The sequence below is a fragment of the Andrena cerasifolii genome, chromosome 6 (assembly GCF_050908995.1).
Source record: "Andrena cerasifolii isolate SP2316 chromosome 6, iyAndCera1_principal, whole genome shotgun sequence".
In the NCBI taxonomy this organism is placed as follows: Eukaryota; Metazoa; Arthropoda; class Insecta; order Hymenoptera; family Andrenidae; genus Andrena; species Andrena cerasifolii.
Genome location: NC_135123.1, coordinates 600,791 through 624,019, shown reverse-complemented (window position 1 = coordinate 624,019; position 23,229 = coordinate 600,791). Strand labels below are relative to the sequence as shown.

At 36.0% G+C, this 23,229-nt stretch overlaps 1 protein-coding gene across 6 annotated transcripts in view; it reads left to right on the top strand.

The window, feature by feature from the left end:
- Positions 1-23,229, top strand: part of Bugz (Bub3 interacting GLEBS and Zinc finger domain protein) — a 40,976-nt gene that overhangs the window by 2,492 nt on the left and 15,255 nt on the right. For 3 of the 6 annotated variants that reach the window (XR_013085631.1, XR_013085630.1, XR_013085629.1), the window contains exons 2-6: positions 4,427-4,553; positions 4,644-5,008; positions 5,186-5,519; positions 5,599-6,019; positions 10,747-11,051. Coding sequence is in view for 1 of the 6 variants with exons in the window: in XM_076815734.1 (XP_076671849.1) it covers positions 4,427-4,553; positions 4,644-5,008; positions 5,186-5,519; positions 5,599-6,019; positions 10,747-10,856 (1,357 nt within the window). In the remaining 5 variants the exon portion in view is untranslated. Of the gene's footprint in view, positions 1-4,426; positions 4,554-4,643; positions 5,009-5,185; positions 5,520-5,598; positions 6,020-8,063; positions 8,473-10,746; positions 20,041-23,229 lie in introns of those variants that run through there. The other 3 variants (XR_013085633.1, XR_013085632.1, XM_076815734.1) reach the window with 3 other exon arrangements.

Genomic DNA, 23,229 nt, shown 5'->3' with positions numbered 1-23,229 from the left:
AAACTTGATTTTTCACCAGGGAAAAGAGCCATTTTTTTTGTCAAAACAGAAGTTTTCACAGACTTAAGCATAGGTTCAGGTTGTAACTAGACATGTTTCACATATGCTGATTTTTTTTCAAATCGACTTGTCGTTTTTTCGCAATCACTGCAAAATGAACAGGAAATATGATTCCGAGATAAGGTAAATGTCCCCATTTCTGCTCATGTCCCCATTTCTGCTCATTTCATATTTTTCTTACTATTATAAGTGTTACGTTTGTACTATAGTTGCAACAAAATAATTCTAAATTATTTGAACATTTACGCGAGTGTTGCACGAGGTTGGGGCTAATCAAAGAGCAGCATAAGCGACAAAAAACTTTTAAAACGAGGGACTTATGATTTTTCGATCGTGTTCTAGCTGGTTGCGCTAAGGAATAACGTCGCTATTGGTATTCGATAATTGGGCAGAAAATAGGTTTTTGCAGTAGAAGTTGTCATTTAATAACATAAACAGATACCGTATTGTGCTCTGGATTTAGATATTTTACAATTTTTAATTTTTTTAACTAGAAACCAGGTGAGCAGGTTTAGAGTCAAGTAAATCACCGCCATGTCCGTATTTCTACGCACCAAAATTTTGGTAACATAACCTCACAATTTAATGCTCGTAAGTTTTATCTCTACTCGAAGGCATTTTATTTTTTGTTTATTATTATTTTATGCTTTACTGTTGTGTTATAAAACCTCTCCATAAAGGATGTAACTTATTTTAACGTGAAAAGGCATCATATTATGTCAGCAGAAATACACACATCGCTATTTTTCGTGAGCAGAAATACGGACATTTGGAGCATTGTATTTAATTACAAATTTAATTAACTAATAGTTACACATCTTGAAATATCTTTCTTAAATAGTTTTCGAATTAGTTGATTTATTATTAAAGAATTAATCAATTACTCTGCAACTTTTGATCACAAACAAATTTTGTACACTTTCTTTATGACGAGTAACCTCTTAAATGAGCAGAAATTGGGACATTCACCTTAAACGCGTTTAAAGTTTCGAAAGAGGAATTAGTCTACCTGCGTGCGCGCAGAAACGGTTTATGACGCGCTCGACCTTTTCGGTTGTAAAATCCTTAATTTTGCGAATTTTACACATAAACCGAACGGCATTTTACTCGGGAAGGGTGATACTTTCGAAAAATACAACAAAATATATCGAGTTTCTGACTGTCTAGTCCCCTTAACATAAAGTTATTCTGTGAGTTATTTTTTTTTACATAATCCCCTTCACAAAAGGACCATACAAAGTTCAGAATGTTTTTCTGCTAATTTTGAGTATAGTCAACTAGCTTTACTACTCGGATCCGCCCGAAATTTAAACCTCGAGCGTGCGCGCTTTGTGAACTCCGTTCACCGATCTGCGTATTTCCTTCATTAGGTCTCGGTAAGACAAACATTCTCTCCGCGCGATCGCGGTGTGTTTCAAGAACCCTATGATGCTTGGGCCAGTTGATTTTCATTTTTGATGTTAAAAATGTTTTACATATACTATTTTTGTGTTTTTAAATACATTTACTGCATTTTTGGATACATTGCTAATATTTTCCCATCACATTTAATTTAAGCACTGTCAACAGAGAAACCGTTTTTGAAGTGTATTATATAAGGGGGCTAAAATGATTATTTTCAATTGATGAACTGAGTTCACCACGCGCCTGCTCGTGTACCTCTCATTGGCGCGCCCGCCTGAGGATTAAATTCTGATTTTATAAAATTTTTATTTTTTTATTTTTTGTGATGATCATTATTATCATCATTATGCGTGACTAATTCAGATGAATCTTCACAAAAAAAAAATTTGTTTATAAAATCAGAAGTTAAATTTCGGGCGAAGCCGAGTAGTAAAGCTAGTTAACTATACTCAAAATTAGAAGAAAAACATTCTGAACTTTGTATGGTCCTTTTGCGAAGGGCATTATGTAAAAATAGCAGACAGAATCATTAGCTGAGGCACAATTCGTGATTCCAGAGTTTAACGTTCGAAAGTTTTTAGGCGACAGACAAACACACAAATATATAGAAACTTTTTGCTTTATATATTAAGGGGACATTCTACTCTCGCGGTCGAAAAATCCGCCACTTTTCGGTGATAGTTTTTATAATAAAATACACAATTAACGTTTCCGAATTTTGGGGGTATATTGTACCACTTTTGAAATACAAGAAAAAATCTTTGTTTATTTTACTTGTTTACTTAAATATTTCACAGTGAAGTTGGCGTTTTCAGAATTACTGGCGGTTGAAATATCGGACGACTGGATCATCGGAAATAAAAAAACCAAACATTTTTTATTTGCAGGAGTATGGCTATCTCGCTAACCACAAATATCTTAAGATTTTTTAATATTTTCCCACATTTTATATCTATTAAACAGAATAGAAATGCCATTTTAATAATTTTGGATGAAAATTATTCTTTCGTAGAAAGCGAGATAACCACTCCGAGATACTCCTGCGAATTAGAGATATGTTTGGTTTTTTATTTCCGATGATCCAGTCGTCCGAAATTTCAACCGCCAGCAATTCTGAAGCCGCCAACCTCTCTGCGAAATATTTATGTAATAAATGAAATAAACAAACAACAAAGATTTTTTCTTGTATTTCAAGAGTGGTAGAATATACCTCCAGAAATTCGAAAACGATAAGTGTTTATTTCATTATAAATACCATCACCGAAAAGTGGCCGATTTTTCGGCCGAGAGAGTAGAATGTCCCCTTAAGATGTGTACCATCTACAATAGTGTTTTAATCTTTAAATAGTAGATCATAAAAGGCAGTTGCTATGTCACTTATAATTCATATTAATATCTCACATATTTGCATTTCAGGTTAAATATATATATATATATATATATATATTTTAACAATTCAATTAACTATATTAATTCCTTTTTCATTTTCAATAAAGTTAATTTCTTTAATTGTATTTACTAAAATATCGTTGATCATGATTATTCTAATTTGCTGCAAGTTCATGAAAAGCTCATTAATTGTTTCAATGTAGTAAATTTCTTTGTATAGATAAAGCTATATATATTGTACATAACTTTTGCATATTTAGGCATGTGTTTTCTGTTCACATTTGTTCGTTGGTATTCATGTTATTGGTTTAAAGTAAACATCTGATTCAAGGATCCTGCATGAGGCAGCCCTAGCTAGCTAAGAGTTAAATTTATACGGCATAATATTTAAAATTTCATAAGAAAATTGTAATTAAATGTTTTTATTTTCTATATTGTAGATATCTTAATATATAAAGCAGAAAGCTTCTAATATGTTTGTGTGTTTGTCTGTCGCCTAAAAATTTTCGAACGATAAACTCTGGGATCACAAAATGTGCCTCAGCTCATTATGGTTGACTAATCCAGAGGAATGTGACTATTAAAAAAAAAATTAAATAGTAAAAAAATTTTTTTTTATAAAATCAGAATCTAAATTTAGGGCGAAGCCGAGTATTAAAGCTAGTGTCTCTATATGGAATAGAATAATCATAAGTAAAGAGTAGTATAGTGGCAGTGTGTTCAACTGTTGTCCTTTTTTCTGTAGAAAAGGGAAACTATTGTATCCTAATTAAAAGAATTAAAATTAAAAAAATAATGCAAGCCATCCTGTTATTTATAAATAATAGGGAAGCTTTTTCTTCTGATTGTCGTATATCGTGAGGTACTGGACACTAATAATATAATGTCTTGTATTTTTATGTAAGAAATATGTACCATAGGGAAGATTCAAACTGTGATCATTCTGTACAGTAGTTAAAGGTATCAACTACTTTTTATTTAAAATTTTACTATTATATGTAAATATGCATGTCGTATCTGGAAAATATCAAATTTTGAATTTAATTTTCTTCTTAAATTTTAAGTAGTGTCTTATATGTGTAGTACATAATTTATATTCACTGGGTATTAGCAGTATGCAAAATTTAAGTAAAATTGATGACTTAAGCCTAATAACTGTGTTTATACCCTGTACTAAGCGAATGAGGTGCATAGGTAATTGTATGAAATGTTAGTTTTGAGGTATTTGAATTTTTCAGGTAATAGTACATCATATGTATCGTATACAAAGTTATCTTCTTGGTTGAATTAATAAATAAATGTAGTCGAGTAAATGTAAATGTAATTGCAATGCAATCAATTTATAGGCATATTTATATGTCCTTTAGAGTGAAAGGGTTAATAGTAGAATTTTTCTTCATCTTATATTATCTTTTTTGTTACTCGTTAACCTAAATAAAAGAATCATCAACACGGTAACAAAACTTAGTTAAAGTTGGATTATACAATTATGATCTAACTACGTAAATAATATAACATAATAATATAGTACCATTTTGCAAGATGTATAAGTTTCTTTAATAAATATATTAAGGTATTGCAATCGAGAATTTGAAGACGAGAAAATTCTTATTCAGCATCAAAAAGCAAAACACTTCAAATGTCACATTTGTCACAAAAAACTTTACACAGGACCAGGATTGAGTATACACTGTATGCAGGTAATGCTTATAGATTTTTCTAGGGTAATATGCGAATCTAAAAATAAATTTAAGCTAAAACATTCTTATCGTTCTAATTTTTTTTTTTAGGTACATAAAGAAGCAATAGATAAGGTACCAAATTCTTTGCCGAATCGTAGCAATATTGAAATAGAAATTTATGGCATGGAAGGTATACCACCAAATGATGCAAAAGAGCATGAAAGGCAACGGAATGGAGGCAGACCTGGTTCGCCAAGTTCTGGCGAAGATGAACCTGTTAGGAAAAAAACAAAACCAGAGGGTTTGTTAGGTTCTGCGCCAGGAGCGATGCCCACAGGTTCAAATATGATGCCAGGTGTAATGCCAGGTATGGCAACTCATCCTGGTATGCCACCAATGGGACAGTTCCCACCTCCCATGCACCATATGATGGGACCTATGGGTCCTGTAGGTCCACCTTTCATGGGACCTGGGTATGTATCATTTTTTTCTTTCAAAAGCAGACAACGTGAAAGAAGAGTAACTTTTGTGATATTAATTTAATACAAGTTAGGTAAATACAATCTTTCTAAGTTTTCAAACTTATAGATATTATAAAAAAAGAAGCGAGGATAACAGGATAAAGTAATGAGTTCTCGTTTTCTTTGTAGTATGATGCCTGGAATGCCAGGTATGCCTCCAGGTATACAACCACCAGTATCAGGTGCATCTATTCCACCAGCAAGACCATTATTCCCAAGTGCTGCAGCTGTTTCAACAGCTGCATCCACAGCTGTGACTTCTCCTCTGGGCACAGACTTCAAACCAATTACGTCAGTAGCTGGTGGATCCATAGGACCAGTTAAACCAACATTCCCTGCTTACAGTAACGCGGACAGTAACACCACCACTAGCAATAATATTGGAAGTGATCAAAAAGTAAACCTTATAGCAACCACCAGCGCTGCCATTAAAATCATTCATCCTCCAGAGGATCTTAGCCTAGTGAGTTGGAAAATAATTTTTTATATGTTTTTAATCTAACGAACTATGAAAATGAGGAAACAAAAATTGTATGCTTCAGGAGGAAATTAGAGCAAGACTTCCGAAGTATCAACGGCGACAGACAGAGGAAACTCGAACTGTACAGGTTGATGCGACTCAGCAAGCTGCCGCTTTACAGCAGCAGCAACAGCAGCAGCAACAACAGCAACAGCATCAGCAACAGCAGCAACAACAGCAACAACAAGCTGCCGCTGCTAATGCAGCTGCTGCGTTTCAGGATCAGCAACAGAGACAACAGGCTGCGTTAAATGCGCTTCAACAACAGCAGCAAAGATTTCAGAGACCACCGCAGACAGTTATGGTTCCTGCGTCTGCGGCAATGCCTGTTAGTTCTGTTGCCCTGATGGCACCGCTTATGCGGCCTACTATGACCCTAGCTGCACCTGCTTTGATTCATGGAGGTAACATGATGCGACCGCCCCCCATGGGCCTGCCACCAGGTAAGTCTCTATGATTTTAAAACGTTCACTTCCTTTCCAATGAGAGCACTCCATCAATACCCATTAATCAACTGAAATAATTGAATCACTTGAGACGTTTCTTTTATACGTGCCCTTGCCAGTATTTTATTTTGAAATTAAAATTAATAGAACGAGATCCTGTTTTCTGTAATTCGATAAATTTTGGTAGTATTTTCTTGTGACGATATCTCTTTAATGGTTTTATATTTATTTTCTACTTCGAAGGCAATAAAAAGATCACGTTTAATGTTCCTTGCTTTGGACACATTAACACATACATGCGTATGTATACATATACTTTTAGGAACAAACTGCCAAGATTGGGTGATACATCGTATATTTCATGATGTAGACATACAGGGTCATCATTTAATCTTGGAACCTGCGCTCGGGCGAACAGTTAAAAAGGCAACAGCGCCTCACGGACGCATTCCACTACAACCATGCACCGGCTTGGCGTTCGGAGAGCTGCAAGCGACCGCTGGACAGCAGTGATGCCCAAGCTTCGAGAATATTGGGATGGTCACTTTCAAATTAACGTCACAAAGAACTATTCGGAATAGCCGGCGCGCTCCGCTTTTATGAGCGGTTTACCATTCGCACCCCAGATTACTGTAATGAGGTTCGAAAACAATGTCGACTGGTCTCGTACCTGTGTCGATTTAAAAATTTGTAGCTACAACAGGGTTGACCGCGACGCTATAACCCTGTGCGGAGAGATTTTTCGCCATTTGCGTGTAAAAGCCACAATAATGGCGCATCGTTTCAAAAAATCACATTAACTGAAGCCGGTATAAGCCTGGCGTTGAGAAGCTAAAACATTCAGACACAAAAATTCTAGAAAAAAATTCAAACACCGTTATAATCAAAGACACGTCCCATTAGTTACCTCTTACGTCCGATCTCGGCGTTTAGAATAAAATCATAAAAAAGGAAACTAGAACAATAGATTCTGAGGTCTGCAGAACTAACCATAATTAAATAAAAATTTAATTTCTCAATTTATGAAAGTAATGATACAGAAACAACTAGCCTATTGTTTATCAGCAACATGAATTTTAAAAAGAGCATTAAATACAGTATCAAATAAACAGTTTGCAAAAGCTTTTCACAACAATTATGGTTAAAAAATTGATAAAAGAAAAATTAAGTAATGTTAAAATATTTTAAATTATCCATCATTAAGAGGGAATAATTTTTTCTCCTTTTTCGGCGCAAATTGCATTCCGATATCTTTTATAGTTCAAAAGTTATACGAAAATGGCTCCAAATTCTTCAACCCGGGTCGGGAAATTCCGAATAGCTCTTTACGACGTTAATTTGAAACAGACCATCCCAATATTCTCGAAGCTCGGGCATCACTGCTGTCCAGCGGTCGCTGGCAGCTCTCCGAACGCCGGGCCGGTGCATGGTTGTAGTGGAATGCGTCCGTGAGGCGTTGTTGCCATTTTACCTGTTCGCCCGAGTGCAGGTTGCAAGATTAAATGATGACCCTGTATACAGTATGGTATTTTGGTTGATTGTAAGGATACATGACCATTATGGATTGAAACAACTTGTGTTGGCCCTAATATAAAAACTTGTATGTTTCCTGGTTAGAGAGTTAGCTTTGGACAATAATGAGTTTACCTAAGAGTTTGAGGTTTCTATAATCTGTTTAGTAGAAGTATAGATTAATTATTCAGACGGAAATATTTTTCATCTGACATATGCAGTATAACATACCTTTGCACTTCATCCATGACTATGTAGCCCTTGCCCCCGACCCTGAACAAATTAGACTTGTCTGATGGCTAAGAATATGTTGTGAATGAATGAGGGTGACGGAATACAGAGACTAGAATTTAGGGGGATCAGTTTCGCATAAGGCATACAAAAAACATTGAAATATTTCAAGTGCATAAAAGAAGAGGGGTAGTATGAAGTATGACTGTTCAAATACTAGTACGCTCAGGATTCACCCATATGCCAGAATCGATGACAGCGTGTCTTGTACGTTTATGCTTTATCGGTGCGTTTGCAGGGCGCCCAGTCACTCCTTGGTGAGTGTCGAACGAACCCAGTCTGGTTACTAAATCCGTGTTTTGTACAAGCGCAACAAGGTTGGTCCCTAGCAATTAGCATGCGGTGACATGGCCTATCTATATATACACATATTTATGTGTGTATATATATACATCGTTATATTTATTATTATTCCTATTAATTATTACTTACTATTATTATTATTATCATCATTGTCTATATATTTATCTATATATATAGAAATATATTTCTGTATATTTATATTATTATCACTGGGCAGGTGGGTCGAGCGGCCAACGATAATCCATCTGTTCTGATTCCTTCAGCGCCGGACAACCACACTTTGATTTTGGATACATCACGACCCTTTGGACGTGAAATACCTCTTCTTGAAACTAGAGTACTCGGTATCGGAATCACGATTACGCTAGATTTACATTTTTATAATCGCCATATATATAAATTTCGCGGTATACATATGTATGTATATGTTTTTCTCTCAGTGGGTAAGAGCTCTACTGCTGAATTAATCGACTTTCGGCCGCTCGGCTGGTTCATCGTATATATATAATTTTATTTCTTTTCCGTTCCAGTAGCTTCTTTATTCACTCTCTCGACATAACCATATTCTTCTTACGACTCACTTGTCATTACCACGCCAACCGCGTTACCATCCTGTCTGTTCATATTACTTATATAGCTTGAAATCCTGGTGTTGTGATACAGTAGTGAAGAAACCGCTTTTTGGGCACGGTACTGACAGTCGTTCGAAGTTGTCATTCTAAAAAACAAATTGATGCATAGTTTCGGTATGGATTAACGTATCCCTTCCTTCTTTATATCTACAAAGAAGTTTCAGGTTTTTGTTTCCATTGTATCTTTCTGTTGATAACATGTACAGAATGTGGGGTAGTTAGTCGTATATGTTTAGAACACTGTTGAATTTGTCATGAATGCATCTTTTTGGTATCTTTTCATCGAAGGTTTGTTTTAGGATGGGTTCAAAGTATTCATTTGAAGAAAAAAAGAGGGAAGGGATTATCTTTCGTCGCCATTGTTCTTCTTATTGCGGTGTGCATTATGATAAAAAAGAAACTACTTAGCAACAAGAACGAACGTAATGTATCTCCCTCACACCATAGCCTAGCTTTTGTGTTACACAAACGATTTTAGATAAGTCGAGTCAATTCACAGTAAGTAGACGATTTTACGTTATCCAATATATATATTTATAACTCGTACATACATGTAATTGCAGTTGTTTGTTATATACTCGATGATAGAGGCGGCTAATTTCCCATTGATGAGAACGGGGATCACCATTGTAATCGGAATTTCATTCTGTGCTATATTGTTATTAGTTCACGTTTTCAGCTGTACAAACGAAAAAATGACATTTCAGATCAAGGTTTAGATTTTTTATATGGTATCACACCATTCAGTAATACTGGTGAAATTTGTGCTTCCGTTATAGTTGGAAAGTTTTAAGATCAGCAAACTTGCACGCAGAATCAGGATAAACGAAGAAAGTAATATTAATACTTAAAGCTTATGTTATTACTTGATTTACTTTTGTTTGTGGACGTGCTTTTGGAGGAGTGTCTTGGAAGATCGGCTGACAGCCGAGCGATTTGTTCAATCAGATCATAACAGAACACGTATCGAGTCCTTCTTTTGTATGGTGTGAGGTTTTGTGTGGTATCACATTTTGTCAGTTTGTTGTGACTTGTATTGCGTATGCGGCATACTGCATGCTGAGCTCAGTTCTTCGTATAGTTATGCAATTCGCATTGACAAAGTTGCTAGGTAGACGTAGGTGGGCTGCCGATGACAAACACTTACGGGTGTATAACGTAGTCCTAGAAAACTCGAATCCTTATCATTTTATCACTTTCCAAAACAACATATTATTGGAGCAGATACGAGATGTGTCTGATTGATTGATCAACGTCACGTTGAAATACTTTTTCTTTTTCTTTCCTTCGGTTTATTTTTTTTTTCATTCGTGAGTAAAACCATCGAACAACATTCTTAAAATTGAGTACTATTACCTGTACCACTTAAAGTAATGTGATTAATAAACGATCAGGATAGACATTAGTTTAACTCCTTGATTCTTTACGAAAGGAAAAATGATGTTTTTATGAATTTTACTTGAGGAAATGCCATCGGTCGGCTGTCAGGCAACTTCCCGTTCAGAAGAGTAAGAATTCTCTGGATTAGTTCGGAATATATTGGGAGAAATGCCAGTATCATACGTCCTACTGTATTCACTTCTGTGCGATAGTTACAACTTGTTATTAATAAATTAATTCTGCTAGTAATGGTATATATACTTGAACATTTCTTTCAAAATTCCGTAAGAATCTTGCGATATATACTTTTTTACTGAGCGTTGCACAGTCTTCAAAAAGAGAAAGTTACCAAAAACTGTTGTTGCATAGGAGGAAAAGAAGACAGAAAGAGTACAGAAAGCAGAGGAATGTATGCATTTAAAATACACACACATATACACACACAGAGTTTTGTTTATGTTAAATGAGTACTCTTGTGACGTAAGTACATATGAAAACGCTATTTACAGATTTTTCAGAAAAAGTGAAATTACAAAATCGAAGGAACGAATGGGAGAGATAAGGTCCGTTCGAGTATGTTGATTTATGTTTTATCGTCCTTTGCAGGGATGATAGGAGCGTTGCCGCCAGGCGCGATGCATCCGGCATTCGCTGCTCCGATGGGTTTTCCTGGTGCGCCGATGTTGGCTCCGATGATGCACCCACGCTTCAGATGATCACCTCCTATGGACGGGCCCACCCCGCCACTGCACTTCGTGCTTTGGGCTCGCCCCTAAATTCCATTAGGGTCCGGACCTGACTGAGAAAAGGAAAAGAAGCATGCGTAAAAACACGTTAGCTCGCGTGGAAAACACTTCGTTGATCGGCCGCGGCTGCACTTGACGCATCCTCTCCCACGAAGTTCACACGAAGTTAGCAAAATCTTTGTTTTTTTTTTTAAATTATAATATATCATTACGAAAAGATGCCACGTCAGTGCCTGAGAGGGTTTACCAGGGGCAGTGGAAACGGTCGGCTATTTTTCTTCAATTTCGCAGCCAGTAAAAAAAGAAAGAAAGCAGAATAATAAGCAATCATATAAACTTTTTACGCGCATCCCACGATTGCGCTTCAATTAGAGCAACGACGCGTATTTCTTTTAGAAGTAGCCTGGATGGACGACCAGGTGAGCAACGAAATCGGTTTCTCGGTGTGAAGTGAATTTTGTTGATTGCCCCGAATGACGCAGGAGGGTTTTCATTTTTCGAATTACCCTTTTTATGGATCTTCGTTGTTACGTTTATCTACATCTGAGTACCTGGTATTGAAATTGTAGTTTTAACGAACATAATATGGTATGGTATTGTTGATGGCCGTATAAGCACGTAAGCTTTCGTGTAAGACTCGTGAGCGGCTGAAACAGAGTTTGTATTGTTACAAAGTCATATTGTAAACGATTCTACGTTGGTCGTGGTAATATGAATATAATGAAGTTAGCTTCAGAAAGTTTAAATCTTTCGGCTGATAGAGTCTAACAAGGAGAGGTTTTCAAATAAAACGCTAACATTTTAATGAGCATTTGCAGGGCGATAGTTCTTGGAATTTTGAAGCTACTGATATACGGTTTTGACTGTAGACGATAATAGCTTACGAGATATTTAACGTTAAACTTTCGGGAGGCTCTACCTGCTGTATCGCGAACTCTCCTTCCAGTTGCCTCTGTGCTGCAGCGGTTACGGTTAAGATGTATGCCTGAAAAACCGCAATCATTTTTTGTGTGCGACTTCGAGTCTCGCTGTAACTTGACTACAATATTTTTTTTCTTAATTGTTTTGCGCAATGCGTACTGAACTACATACATTTATATTTTGAAAATATTATATTTTATTTACAATTACTTACAATACAATTCTGTTTATAATTATTTAAATTAATAATTACATGATTTGTTTGCAAATTACACACGAGCTTGGTTGGTATGTGTAACAAAAATATGTACAACTTACAAATTTGGAACCCAAAGAACATCGAATGAATGAAATATTCATTTACATGAACATAATTCTTTGTTTATTTTTTTGGAAAATGCCACTTGAGTCACATTCATAAAGCGAGGCCTGCCTTGTGACAATTTGAGAAACAATTAAGAAATAGAAATGGACAAAATTATTGTAGTCAAGTCACGGGCTTAAAAAACGACCGTGGTTTTGTAGGCGAACCCTTAGTCGCTACAGAGACAACTGGAAACAGAGCTCGCGATACAGCAGGTAAGGGCTTCTCGAAACTTTGACGTTAAATATCTAGTAAACTATCTACGCCCAAAACCATACATTAATAGCTTTAGAATTTCAAGCAGTAGTACCCTGCAAAAGCTCATAAAATTGTCAGCATTTCACTTGGCTTTCATTCCTTGTATGTAGAATGAACTTCTATGCAATCTTGTATTATCAGTTTTATTTCATGGTAGACCGTTTCCACGCGCTGTTTCTCAGCCTCTGTATTCTCTTGGAGAGACGCGATTGCGGAAAGGTGGCGTTTCACACTGCAGCTGGAAACGGAATTCACTTTCACTTAGTTTTTCAGTCTACTTTCTCCTTTTACAGAAACTATTTAAATCTTTTTATTAAGGGTATGTATAGATAAACTGTGTAAAGATTTGCTAACAATTTGATTCCATTGATCGAGGAAGTATTGAAATGTGTAAGCCGCAGTGTGAACATTCTGTCGCCTCAGGTTAGTTTATCACAACTTTTATTTTGTTAATGCTTCAGGTCGAGTCGATATACTTCTGCTTGTTGGCAATTTACATCATAACGTTTACTTAATGAAACTTTAGAAGATGTTTTGTTGTAGAGCAAAGAAATCGCAAAAAATTTAGTAGTAGACAATAAAATGTACATACATGTGGTGTGTACATAAGCATACGAGGTAATTTTAATAAGTGGAACGGATTATATCTCTTATCTCAGTAAGGGTAGAAGGAAAGTGGTACAGCAAACTCTAATATTTCCTGCAACCTTATAGTTGCATGTACTTATGTTTATATATTTATACTTTTGACTTAAACAGAACTATATTTTTATGTTTGTACTGATTTGGTTTTTTCTTGAATTTCACGAGATATTTGCATAACAGTAAAAATTCTTACACATTTTTTAATTATGGGTAATAAATTATATTTCTGTTTGTTTCTACTTCCAAATGTAACAACGAAAACATCTCAAAAAGTAAGCACTTTCAGTTGATCTTACCGGAGAGTACATGAAAAAGATGTAACTATATAACTGTATTGGAGAAACAACTATGTTGAGTACCAGTATGTGTAATTACCCGGAATCCTATATTAATTTTTATCGTGTATACAGTATGAGGCATTTAACTCGAGACACCTAAATATCTCTTAAACGAAGCATTTTAGAGAAAAATGTTTTAGACAAAACTTGTTCTCTTTGAGGGGGAAGTATCAAGGTCATATACGTTTTTTAATCCAAGGTAGTTTTCAAGGTCGTTTTAAGGTGAACTTCCTTTTTTTAAACGGGAGCCTGCTTTTGTATCGCATCACTGCAATTTTGCATAAAAAATAGAATATCTTTTGTCTGGAACATTTTTTTGTACGACTTCAACTTTTTGAGATTTTGGTAAAAGTATGTTAAGTTCCACATTTTTGGAATTTTCATTGACTACAAACGTGTTAAATGGCTCATCATGTATACATGTTTTACATTATATTAGGCATCCTATAAGATCGTGCCGCGGTGTGTTTATATACTTCACGATATATTTCCTGAATACAGAGCGATAAGAGGTTGATGCATCTATATATAATAATAATAATAACAATAATAATAATAATAATATGGCATAATATGAGGCTACCGTAAACCTAAAGGTTTTGTTTTGAGAGTACGGTTAATGGAATTATTGACGTTCTAAAATTGTTGGTTTCATTTCTATTTTTAGGTACATAGGTATAATTTAAAAAAAAAATATAATTGCTAATGTGTATATTATAAGTATATAAAATAATGACCAATGCTGCAGAGGGCAGTATTGCGTGATGTGAATCACAAAATGCTCAGTCCAAAAACACGTTTTTGTGCTGCCATTTTGTGGATGTTTTTGGAAAATTGCTCAGGCCACTATAGAATTAAAATTTTGCTATATACGAGGTGATTTAAGCTGAAATTAAATCCACCCAAAATGGTGGGTTAGGCCACTATGGCGCTGATAGCCTCATATTATCTACGTTTTTTCTCTTCATAAAATCAAAGGTATGTTTGAAATGATCTAAATTTCGATAGAATATTCAGCACGAACGTATGTGATGATGTAATATTTATTAGCGTTGTACCTCCTTTGTCACAGAAAATATTTTCAGTTTATCTCTATAAAGTAAAGATATACTTAGGATTTTATTCATTTTTATTTCATGAAAAAGCAGAAAAGGTTCTCAACTTTCAAATAATAGAAACATTCTGACACTGAAGTTTCCAGCATTAAGTAGGAATATAATCATGTTCGACGAAAAATAATTGTCAAATTAATGCAGTTTACTCAATGGAAAACATCAAGGGTTAGCCATGGTTCAATAAACAAGATTAGAAGAAACTGCAATTGAATTTTTCAACAGAAAAATAAAAACAGGACTTTATTACACTATACGATACTCATCTTTGTCATTTTGTTGATACTGAAAAAAGGGATATAGTTGATTCGAGTTATTAAGATTATTTAGTATATTGAATCATTATGATCTTAAAAGTGGTAAACAATTTAAATGCTCGTAATTTGTGGTTCTGTAAAGCAGAAGTAACCGATTCGATTGGAGAAAGCCCTCTTCCTTTGCAAGGAACATGTTGGCGACGCATGAGTGAGTGGTAAGTACGGAGGGTGCTCATAAAAATCGACACCAGCTCTCTCTATACTCGACTCACGCCATTTTCTTTACTTTATCCTGTACCAGACACTATCGTTCCGATCGTGGAGTGTATATACATCGTTGTTTTAATGATTTTATTTATCTCCTATATATATATACCCTATATATATATATAGGTAAGGTCACAGACGTGACACGTAAGGTATTTGTATTTCATTCAAATGTACTTTGCGCTGAATTTTTAAATATTAGACTCTACGGTCGGACGAGATTCTACTTGATCCTTTGGATAACTACTCTTCCCGCCCCTCGTCTCTCTCCCACTATTCTTTCATCATTTTTTTCTGTCGCTCTATTACTTCTTCAGGGTGTCTATTGACAACAAAACAATGATAAAATAATCATAGTTAATTGTATTGCAGTCTTAGTAATTATAATCTACGATGTGTCATGAGACGAGAGAAAAGAGTGAAAATATCTGTAGTCCACTGTTTTGTAGGGGTGATGGTGATCGAGCCTTCGTTCCCGAGGACTTCGAATCGCCAAAATTCGAACTTTTCATACGTTTCATGCTTTCAGATGAACGAAAGTTGGCACGTAAACGTATTTCGCAAAAGTGTGGCGCGAAGATGGCGCAAAAAGACCCAGTAAGCAAACTGTCCGCAGTATGCCTGCCAGCAGATTGGCAGCAGAGTCGGTAATATCTGTATTCGCATTAAGCGATGGTTCTGCGGAATAAGCCTGTTGACATGGTCTAGTTGAGGGCAGATTCGCTGCAGGAGCCGAGCAGAACCTACTGACGTAACCTGACGGCAGATCAGCGGCAGAATTCGAGCAGATACTGCGCAACGCGATCTACGTGCAGATAGGCAGCACAAATCGAGGAGATTGTGCCGTTCGATTTATTTAAATAGATTGATGCATACAGGCATTTAAAGATTATTAAATAATTTTTCTATTTTTTTCCAATATACACATTTACAATATAATTTCGGTTTTCAATGTGACTTGTGTTTACAATTTTTACAAAGTAATGTAAATGGCACATATCGGTTGGAGAAAGAACTTTTAACACAGCAAGATTTTCTTCTCCGGGGGTACTGCAATTGCAAACTCTCAAACTTGGAGACACAGCCGTGTAAGTAACAAACACACTTCTCCTTTTCGTTATTGAATTGTGTACAGAGTTGGGCATTAGTCGACTACATTTTTATTCGAATGAACTCAAATAAAAACTTCGAATACAGTGAAGTTATTCGAGAATAACGAATAAATTTTTAGTCGACTTAATTTTGATTCGACTAAATATTCAGTCGTTATTCGTTATTCGAAGGACCGCCGCGGCGACTAAGCGACACGAATAAGCGGGGATTAGAACCCGAGCCGCTTCGACTCGGGCCCCGAGACCCTAGGCCTTCGGCCGGGCCGAGGGGGGTATCATGAGGCAAGGGGAACACTTTTCGAGTGTGCCTACTCGAGCCGCCGAAGCGGCTTATTCGTGACGCTTAGTCGCCACGGCGGTCCTTCGAATAACGAATAACGAGGAACGTATAACGACTAAAAATTTAGTCGACTAAAAATTTATTCGTTATTCCCAAATAACTTGACTGAATTCGAAATTTTTATTCGAAGCTTAGTCGAAGAACAATTTAGTTGAATAATGCCTAACTCTGACTGTGTGCCACCGCCCCCCTTACTCTCGCTCTTTTTCTTTCTCTGTCACATACGTGCGCGTTTTTCCTCTTTGTCTTTCACGTGGTCGGCGATACACTCTCCCCCCATCCTACTTCTGACATTACTTTGTGAAAGCGTGGAAAAATAGTGCCCGTTGGGGGGGGATTTAAACTCGATATCATCAATGGTTCCCGGCTTGGCGAGTTTGTGACTTAACCAACTCCACTAGCGCTGATACTCCATATTTTGGGTCCTCTCTTGTATGTTCTACCGAGGCCCCGATTATGCATACAGGGGTATCTTATTTTAATCTTTCCACGTGGAGGAGTCGGAAAAAGAGAGCCTCGGGCGGTGGGGCTTGAATCTGCTAAACTATCCTTTATTGGAAAAAATGTTTTAAACATAACTTACCCTTTTTCGAGAGGGTTATCTTATAGTGGACTAACGGTCCGCACGATCTTGTAGCTGTTTATGATACTGTAGCAAAACAAGTCATGAATACAAAATTGATCTGTGTTCAATGGAGCAGTAGCAGACATTTTGGAAGTAGTTTGTTTCCAATGCAAAATCAAGGTGACTGAGTTTCTTTGAATAGAATCATATGGTTTTTCACATAATATTGTTGGAAATATTAAAGTGAATTCAATAACTGTAAAATGTAATACCATTTTGTTGAATAATATTAAATTTCAAGCAGTAAATTTATCTACTGGCACTTAAATTGCGTTTGAGTTAGATGACTTTAAATATATTGATTTAGATTTTATCTTATGGGGATATTTGCAATTGATTGTGTACTAATCACCCGTTACAAGTATTGAACATCTTAAGAATAGAATAATCACAACATGTATGATCTGTGAACCCACTCAGAATAAAGGCCGCAACACATCCATACTTCTACAAAAGAGCAGAATGTTATATTGCAGAATGTGGCATGCAATTTGAGCACAAACTGAAATAAAACATCTTTAGTATATTATGTGAATAAAAGTATTACATTTTATACGAAAATGAATTCTATGGTTCTATTTAAAAATCTCAAGTTCATCTTGATTCTGCCTTGACATAAGATTGTTTCCAATCTGTTTGTTGCTCTATTTTGCCCATTTATCATAGACGAATTTCCTTTAATAACTTTTTTGTCTGCTTTGTGAACACCCATATATATATGGAGTGAAATGAGGTTTTTGGAATTGCAACTCTCTTTTCAACAGCGCGCCGCGGTTTCTAATACCCACAGTTCACCACTTCTAGAAACCTTATTTTTCACGTTTTCTGAAGGGTTGTCAGCTGCTGATGCATGGTCAACTACTGGTGTCTTTACCCTATGCATATTTATAAAAATTTAAATATTAAAAGTTATTTTTCTAGTTTGTATGTGCTATTTATATTATTTTGTAAAAATTAAGCGCAAGTCAAATTGAGAATTGAAATTTTATTGTAAATGTGTATATTATTAGAGAAACAATAAATATATTATTGTATACACTACCGCTCAAGAGTGTTTGATCACTTGCTGCATGTACGTTTGATAAACAAGAAAGTAGGATGAAACGCATGATAGTTTATGTAATGCAACATTATTGCTTGTCTTTATCAAATTGTTACTCCTGTTTTAAAATAATCCAGAGATATGGGCATTACTGTTCCGTCTTATTTGATTCAACTGTTCAAATCTTAATAAGTTATATTGAATTTTTCGCTTCAAACTTGTTCAGTGACATTCAAATGTTAGTAATGTCACATTTTATAATTGACTATAATATTGGCACGTGTTTTATTGCCAAGAAAACCTTTCAATCATCGAGCTCAACAGTTATATTTCAGAAAGAGGAAGACTGCAGGTGTCAATAATAATCAAATAATAATAATAATAATCGAATTGCAGTTCGAAAACCACTTTAAAATAATAAGATAGAATGAAACGATTGCTATGTGCTAATAAGGAATATCTATCTGGGACCATAGGTATGTGGAAAACCGTTCTATATTCTCTTTTCTCAATTGTACCTGGGGCGGGTGATGGAATGCTTTTGAGCGGTAGTGTACATGTTATTTATTTTTTATACCTAAGTGATAAAATAGAGAAAATAGAAAAATAAGTAAATATACCGTTAATATATATATATATGATCCTATGATTCAATATTCAATGATTATTTTATAACTTAAATATCGGTCATAGACCTATTTAAATGGTTGAAATCGATGTATAAATAAATGAAGTGGTAGAATTTATTCGGTTTCTGCTGTCTAGGTATCTGCCCTCAGACAGCGCTGCACAGATTGGCTGTGTTCAACGGAACCAACCGCTACGTAGCCGCTCACTGATTTTTCGCTGAACGCTACCGCTAGGTTGCTGAGCGCTCAACACGTTTAGTGAGCGGTAGCCATTTTTTCGAGCGTAGATAAACTCCGCTACTTTCACGGAACGTGTTGAGTTGCTACAAACATCACTACCCTCCGAAGTGTCGTTCAGCGGAACTAGGACCGATCACCGTTGAGCTCAGTGAGTGGCTACGTAGCGGTTGGTTCCGCTGAACGCAGCCATTCTGTCCGATTTCTGCTGTTAGATTGTCAGCAGACTCTGCTCAGTTTCTGCCGCCCATCTGTTCGCAAGGTATGTCAGCAGATTCTGTTATATTTCTGCTGCCAATCTGCTAACATCGCCTACTAAACAGATCTTGCTACCACTCTGTAGCCTTTCTGTTGACAGAAATTTGTAGCACGCATTGGGCAACATCTGTTTGAACAGAGTTGGCTGACTGGGAGAGGCTGCAAATTAAAGTCACGAGATGTTTAGTGCTCGTTGTACATGCATTGATCGTGATTCATACAGTTATTACGTCGGTCGCTCGGTCGGTGAGAATACGAGTATGTGCAAATCTCTTCTTTCTCTTTGTAAAGGTTCACCTCAGTAGGCACCCTATTTGTCTATTTTTTCGTTCAACTTCTACCAGTACTTCGAGAAAAAAAATACGAAACAGCAAACCGCGCCGTACGTGTACGTACCTAAATAAAACTACGCATCGTTATGAATATATAGTTCATTTCCAGGGTTGTCTTTCCGAATTGTGTCTTTCTGGTATGACCCCGGCATTTAGCCGGCGATCAGAAGCAATTCGTGTAGGCGTCCACTTTAAAATCGATAGAACTAAGCGCGAAAACGCAGTTCTTGGAGTCGGTGCTCGCCTTTCAGGACTTGCTGAAGCACGGTCACACATCGTTTCTCCAATTTTTGCGCTTTTTTTTTCATTCTGGGATTCGGCAGGACAATCTGATGGCAGAATTGGACATGTAGAAGTTCTGTTATTTATTGAGTGTCACATTATCAACTTGTTCCGAATAAAGACGTTCTGTGGAAAGCTCGAGAGATTGGGCATAGTCTGTCGTTCTGGGAAATCTTTCATTTTGAGGATATACGTCCCTGCAAAACAGTATATCGTATGTTTGCTGTAGTACAAGTGTAAATTTAGTAATGTACGTTAGAGTTTAGTAATGGTACTTTGTTATTTCCCGTGTTTTTCTTTTCTCTCGTTTTCAAGAGTATATTAATGAATTTTCTCCCAGGATGGCGGGCGACAGCCACATATTGTTTCAACCAATCACAGCTCTGACCGCTGTTGGACCTCACAGGTCCCTTGCCTGAAGGCAGGCGATTGTTTGGACCTACCGTCCTAGAGTCGAGGTACATGTTGACTTCCCGAATTTTCGTCCAATTTAATCGCAATGTCGTATTGCATTTTCGGTGAATTTTATGGAAATGCAAAGTGCTGCCTGTGTTTTGTTTGTCGTAAAAGCTTTTTATTGAATTTGTTGAATCACGATTACCAAACGTTCCACTGGCATAGCGGGGACTTCAGCGGAGGTAATGTTCGGTTTATAGGAAACATGTGGTAACAAAAAAGCGAAGAGAATCGGGAAGTTCTGTGGTCCTTGACTGCATGGGCGCGTGGCTGGACCGAGAAACAATATTAATCGTAATGAGTAATGATTCGCGGGTAAATCATATTTATTAACCGACTCGATCTTTCGGAACGTTGGAACGAGAGAATTGCCCTTTGATTTACGCTTTCAACAAAATAATCACTTTTTAGCGTTAAGCGTGACATTGTGTTCCAGCAATATCGCGTGTAATTTATTTCACTATTCGTTATAAACCTGTGCACTATCGTTATTGTTAGCGGTTGAATATTTACGGTTCGAATCTGTGCAGCAGATCTGGGCACTTTTCACATAACGGTATTTGAAGTATTATTTCAAGTAACAGGTTGTTTTTTTTCATTTATACCCCGTTTTGGAAATACAAAGGGAGATAAATTTAAAAATAATTGTATATTTGAGGCACTGAAATATTTCAAGGATTTACTTCCGAATGGCCCCAGTGGCCGATCGACACGAGGCTTGAGGGGATGGGTGGGAAGGGGGTGTGGACCCTAAATCGAAAATTGTAGCTTCGGGAATTTATTAGTTTCCGAAATATTAATAAACAATCATGGTTAATTTTTTTTTACAAATTATTTTTTTGAACTGCATAATACGTAGCCCTAACGGGGTTTCATCCTGCCCTCCTCCCAATTTGTCCTACGGACAGCTGAACGCGTTCCCCTTACCTCCGCGTGCCCCTCAGGCGCCTAAATGGCATGCATATTTAGCTGAAATGCAAAGCGAATTTTCTCGAAAACGAAGCGTGATATTATATATGAAAAATTGTATTCTATATTTTCTTCTTATTTTGGCCTGTAGAATCAGCCCCCTAGAGTATTGCCTATCAATAAAGTAATAGGTATCCACTCTGTATAATAGGATGGATCGCATCTCCAAGTTTCTGGTTCAAATCTCCAAACTTACATCGCTTTACGCGACCCCCGCACTAATTTAGCCCCAACCAATACTAATATCCAGAACAAGTTGGAAAGTGGAATGCATAATGTCGGAATAAGTCAACAGAAATACCAAAAGTTTTTTTATTAATATCTCGTAAACTAATAAATTCCCGAAGCAACAATTTTAGATTTAGGGTCCAAACACCCTCCCCACAAATCTCGTGTCGATCGGCCACTGGGGCCATTCGGAAGTACAGCCTATTTGGATTAGTGATACCATTGTCAAGTTGTAATTCAGTGGTTAGAATGTTTCTACTTGACTCTTATTCTTCTAGAAATGGCATAGAAGTGTTTATTGATAAATACAATATTTATTTATAATATGATGTTATCGGATAGTGATGTTTTGCGGAAGAAATTAGTTTTAATTACAATCTATAAATTCAAATTAGTGTCTACTATGATTATACGGAGTTATGTTATACAAACAATGCACAACTTTTGCGCACTTAAATTCTTTTGAATAAAAAATGTTAGACTCCTTTGCATCACTTGAGGATACACATTATGATACAAAGAAAGAAAAATGCATTAATGAATCAGTTCCCCTAATTAACCGGTTAACTGGGTTATTTTTCGACCAAGTAAAACTAACTCACTTGTTCACAGTAAATGCGGCACATGGCCTAATATACTTTCATCCGATTTTCCGTAAGTGAAATTTTGTAACTGTCGCAGTGAATCAACTTGTCTTATTTAACACGGAGGGATTTTCCAATGACGAGTTATATACTCGTCTTCGCCGGTTAACAGGTTAATATTTTTTACGTCTATTGTTTTTATTTATAACTTTAAATACCTGTTTTAGTCATCATACACTTATATTTACGATCTGTTTATTTATATTTATCTTCATTGAGTATGTACTGAAAAATTAAGACCCGTTATTTACAAAATAATTGTAATTTCATTTGTTATTAAACCAAAGTGAGTTTAGAACATTAAAATGAATTATCTAGTCCATTATTTCTTCATTTGTATTTGAAATCGAAAGTAATGAAATAATTTCGTACTTAAAACTATTGTAACTTCAAATGAATCGATACTTTGTTTAATTCTAAATAACACCATTACGTATACAAGACCGAAATATTATTTCAAACTGCTGGTTCCTACTATAATTTCAAATAAGATTTGCCCAGTTCTGCTGTATGGTTGTTGGTTGTTTGAACGTCTCGCAAAGAGAGGTCACAGCATGTCTCCGATTTCCACTAAACTCCTGGTGAATCTAGAGCAAAAATGAGCAAACATAGACTCAGGCATCTGCGCGAATGCGCATTATTTACAAAAGTATTTAATATTATAATTTGGAGTTAAAGTAACATTAAGGTAAAAAGGTTTAGACCGCAATCCAAATTGATAAAAGAGGTAGTGTACTGGCTTATCAACCCAAGGTTTATATCGTCGAATGTCTGCTGGATCTTATCAGTTCTTTTTATAATTTCCTTTATTCTAGACACCATTTTTTTAAACAATTAATGTTATTTATCATTACCGTAGTGGTTGTCTAGATGTTACTACTCATTATTTATTACAGAGGTGTTATTTTATTAAAAAACAAATGTATAATGAGACGTAAACAAAATATAACAAAAGTATAATTTATATTCTAAGGAATTGTTATAAAAACAATGTTTTGCAGCTACTTCAAGAAGAAACGTGACAATG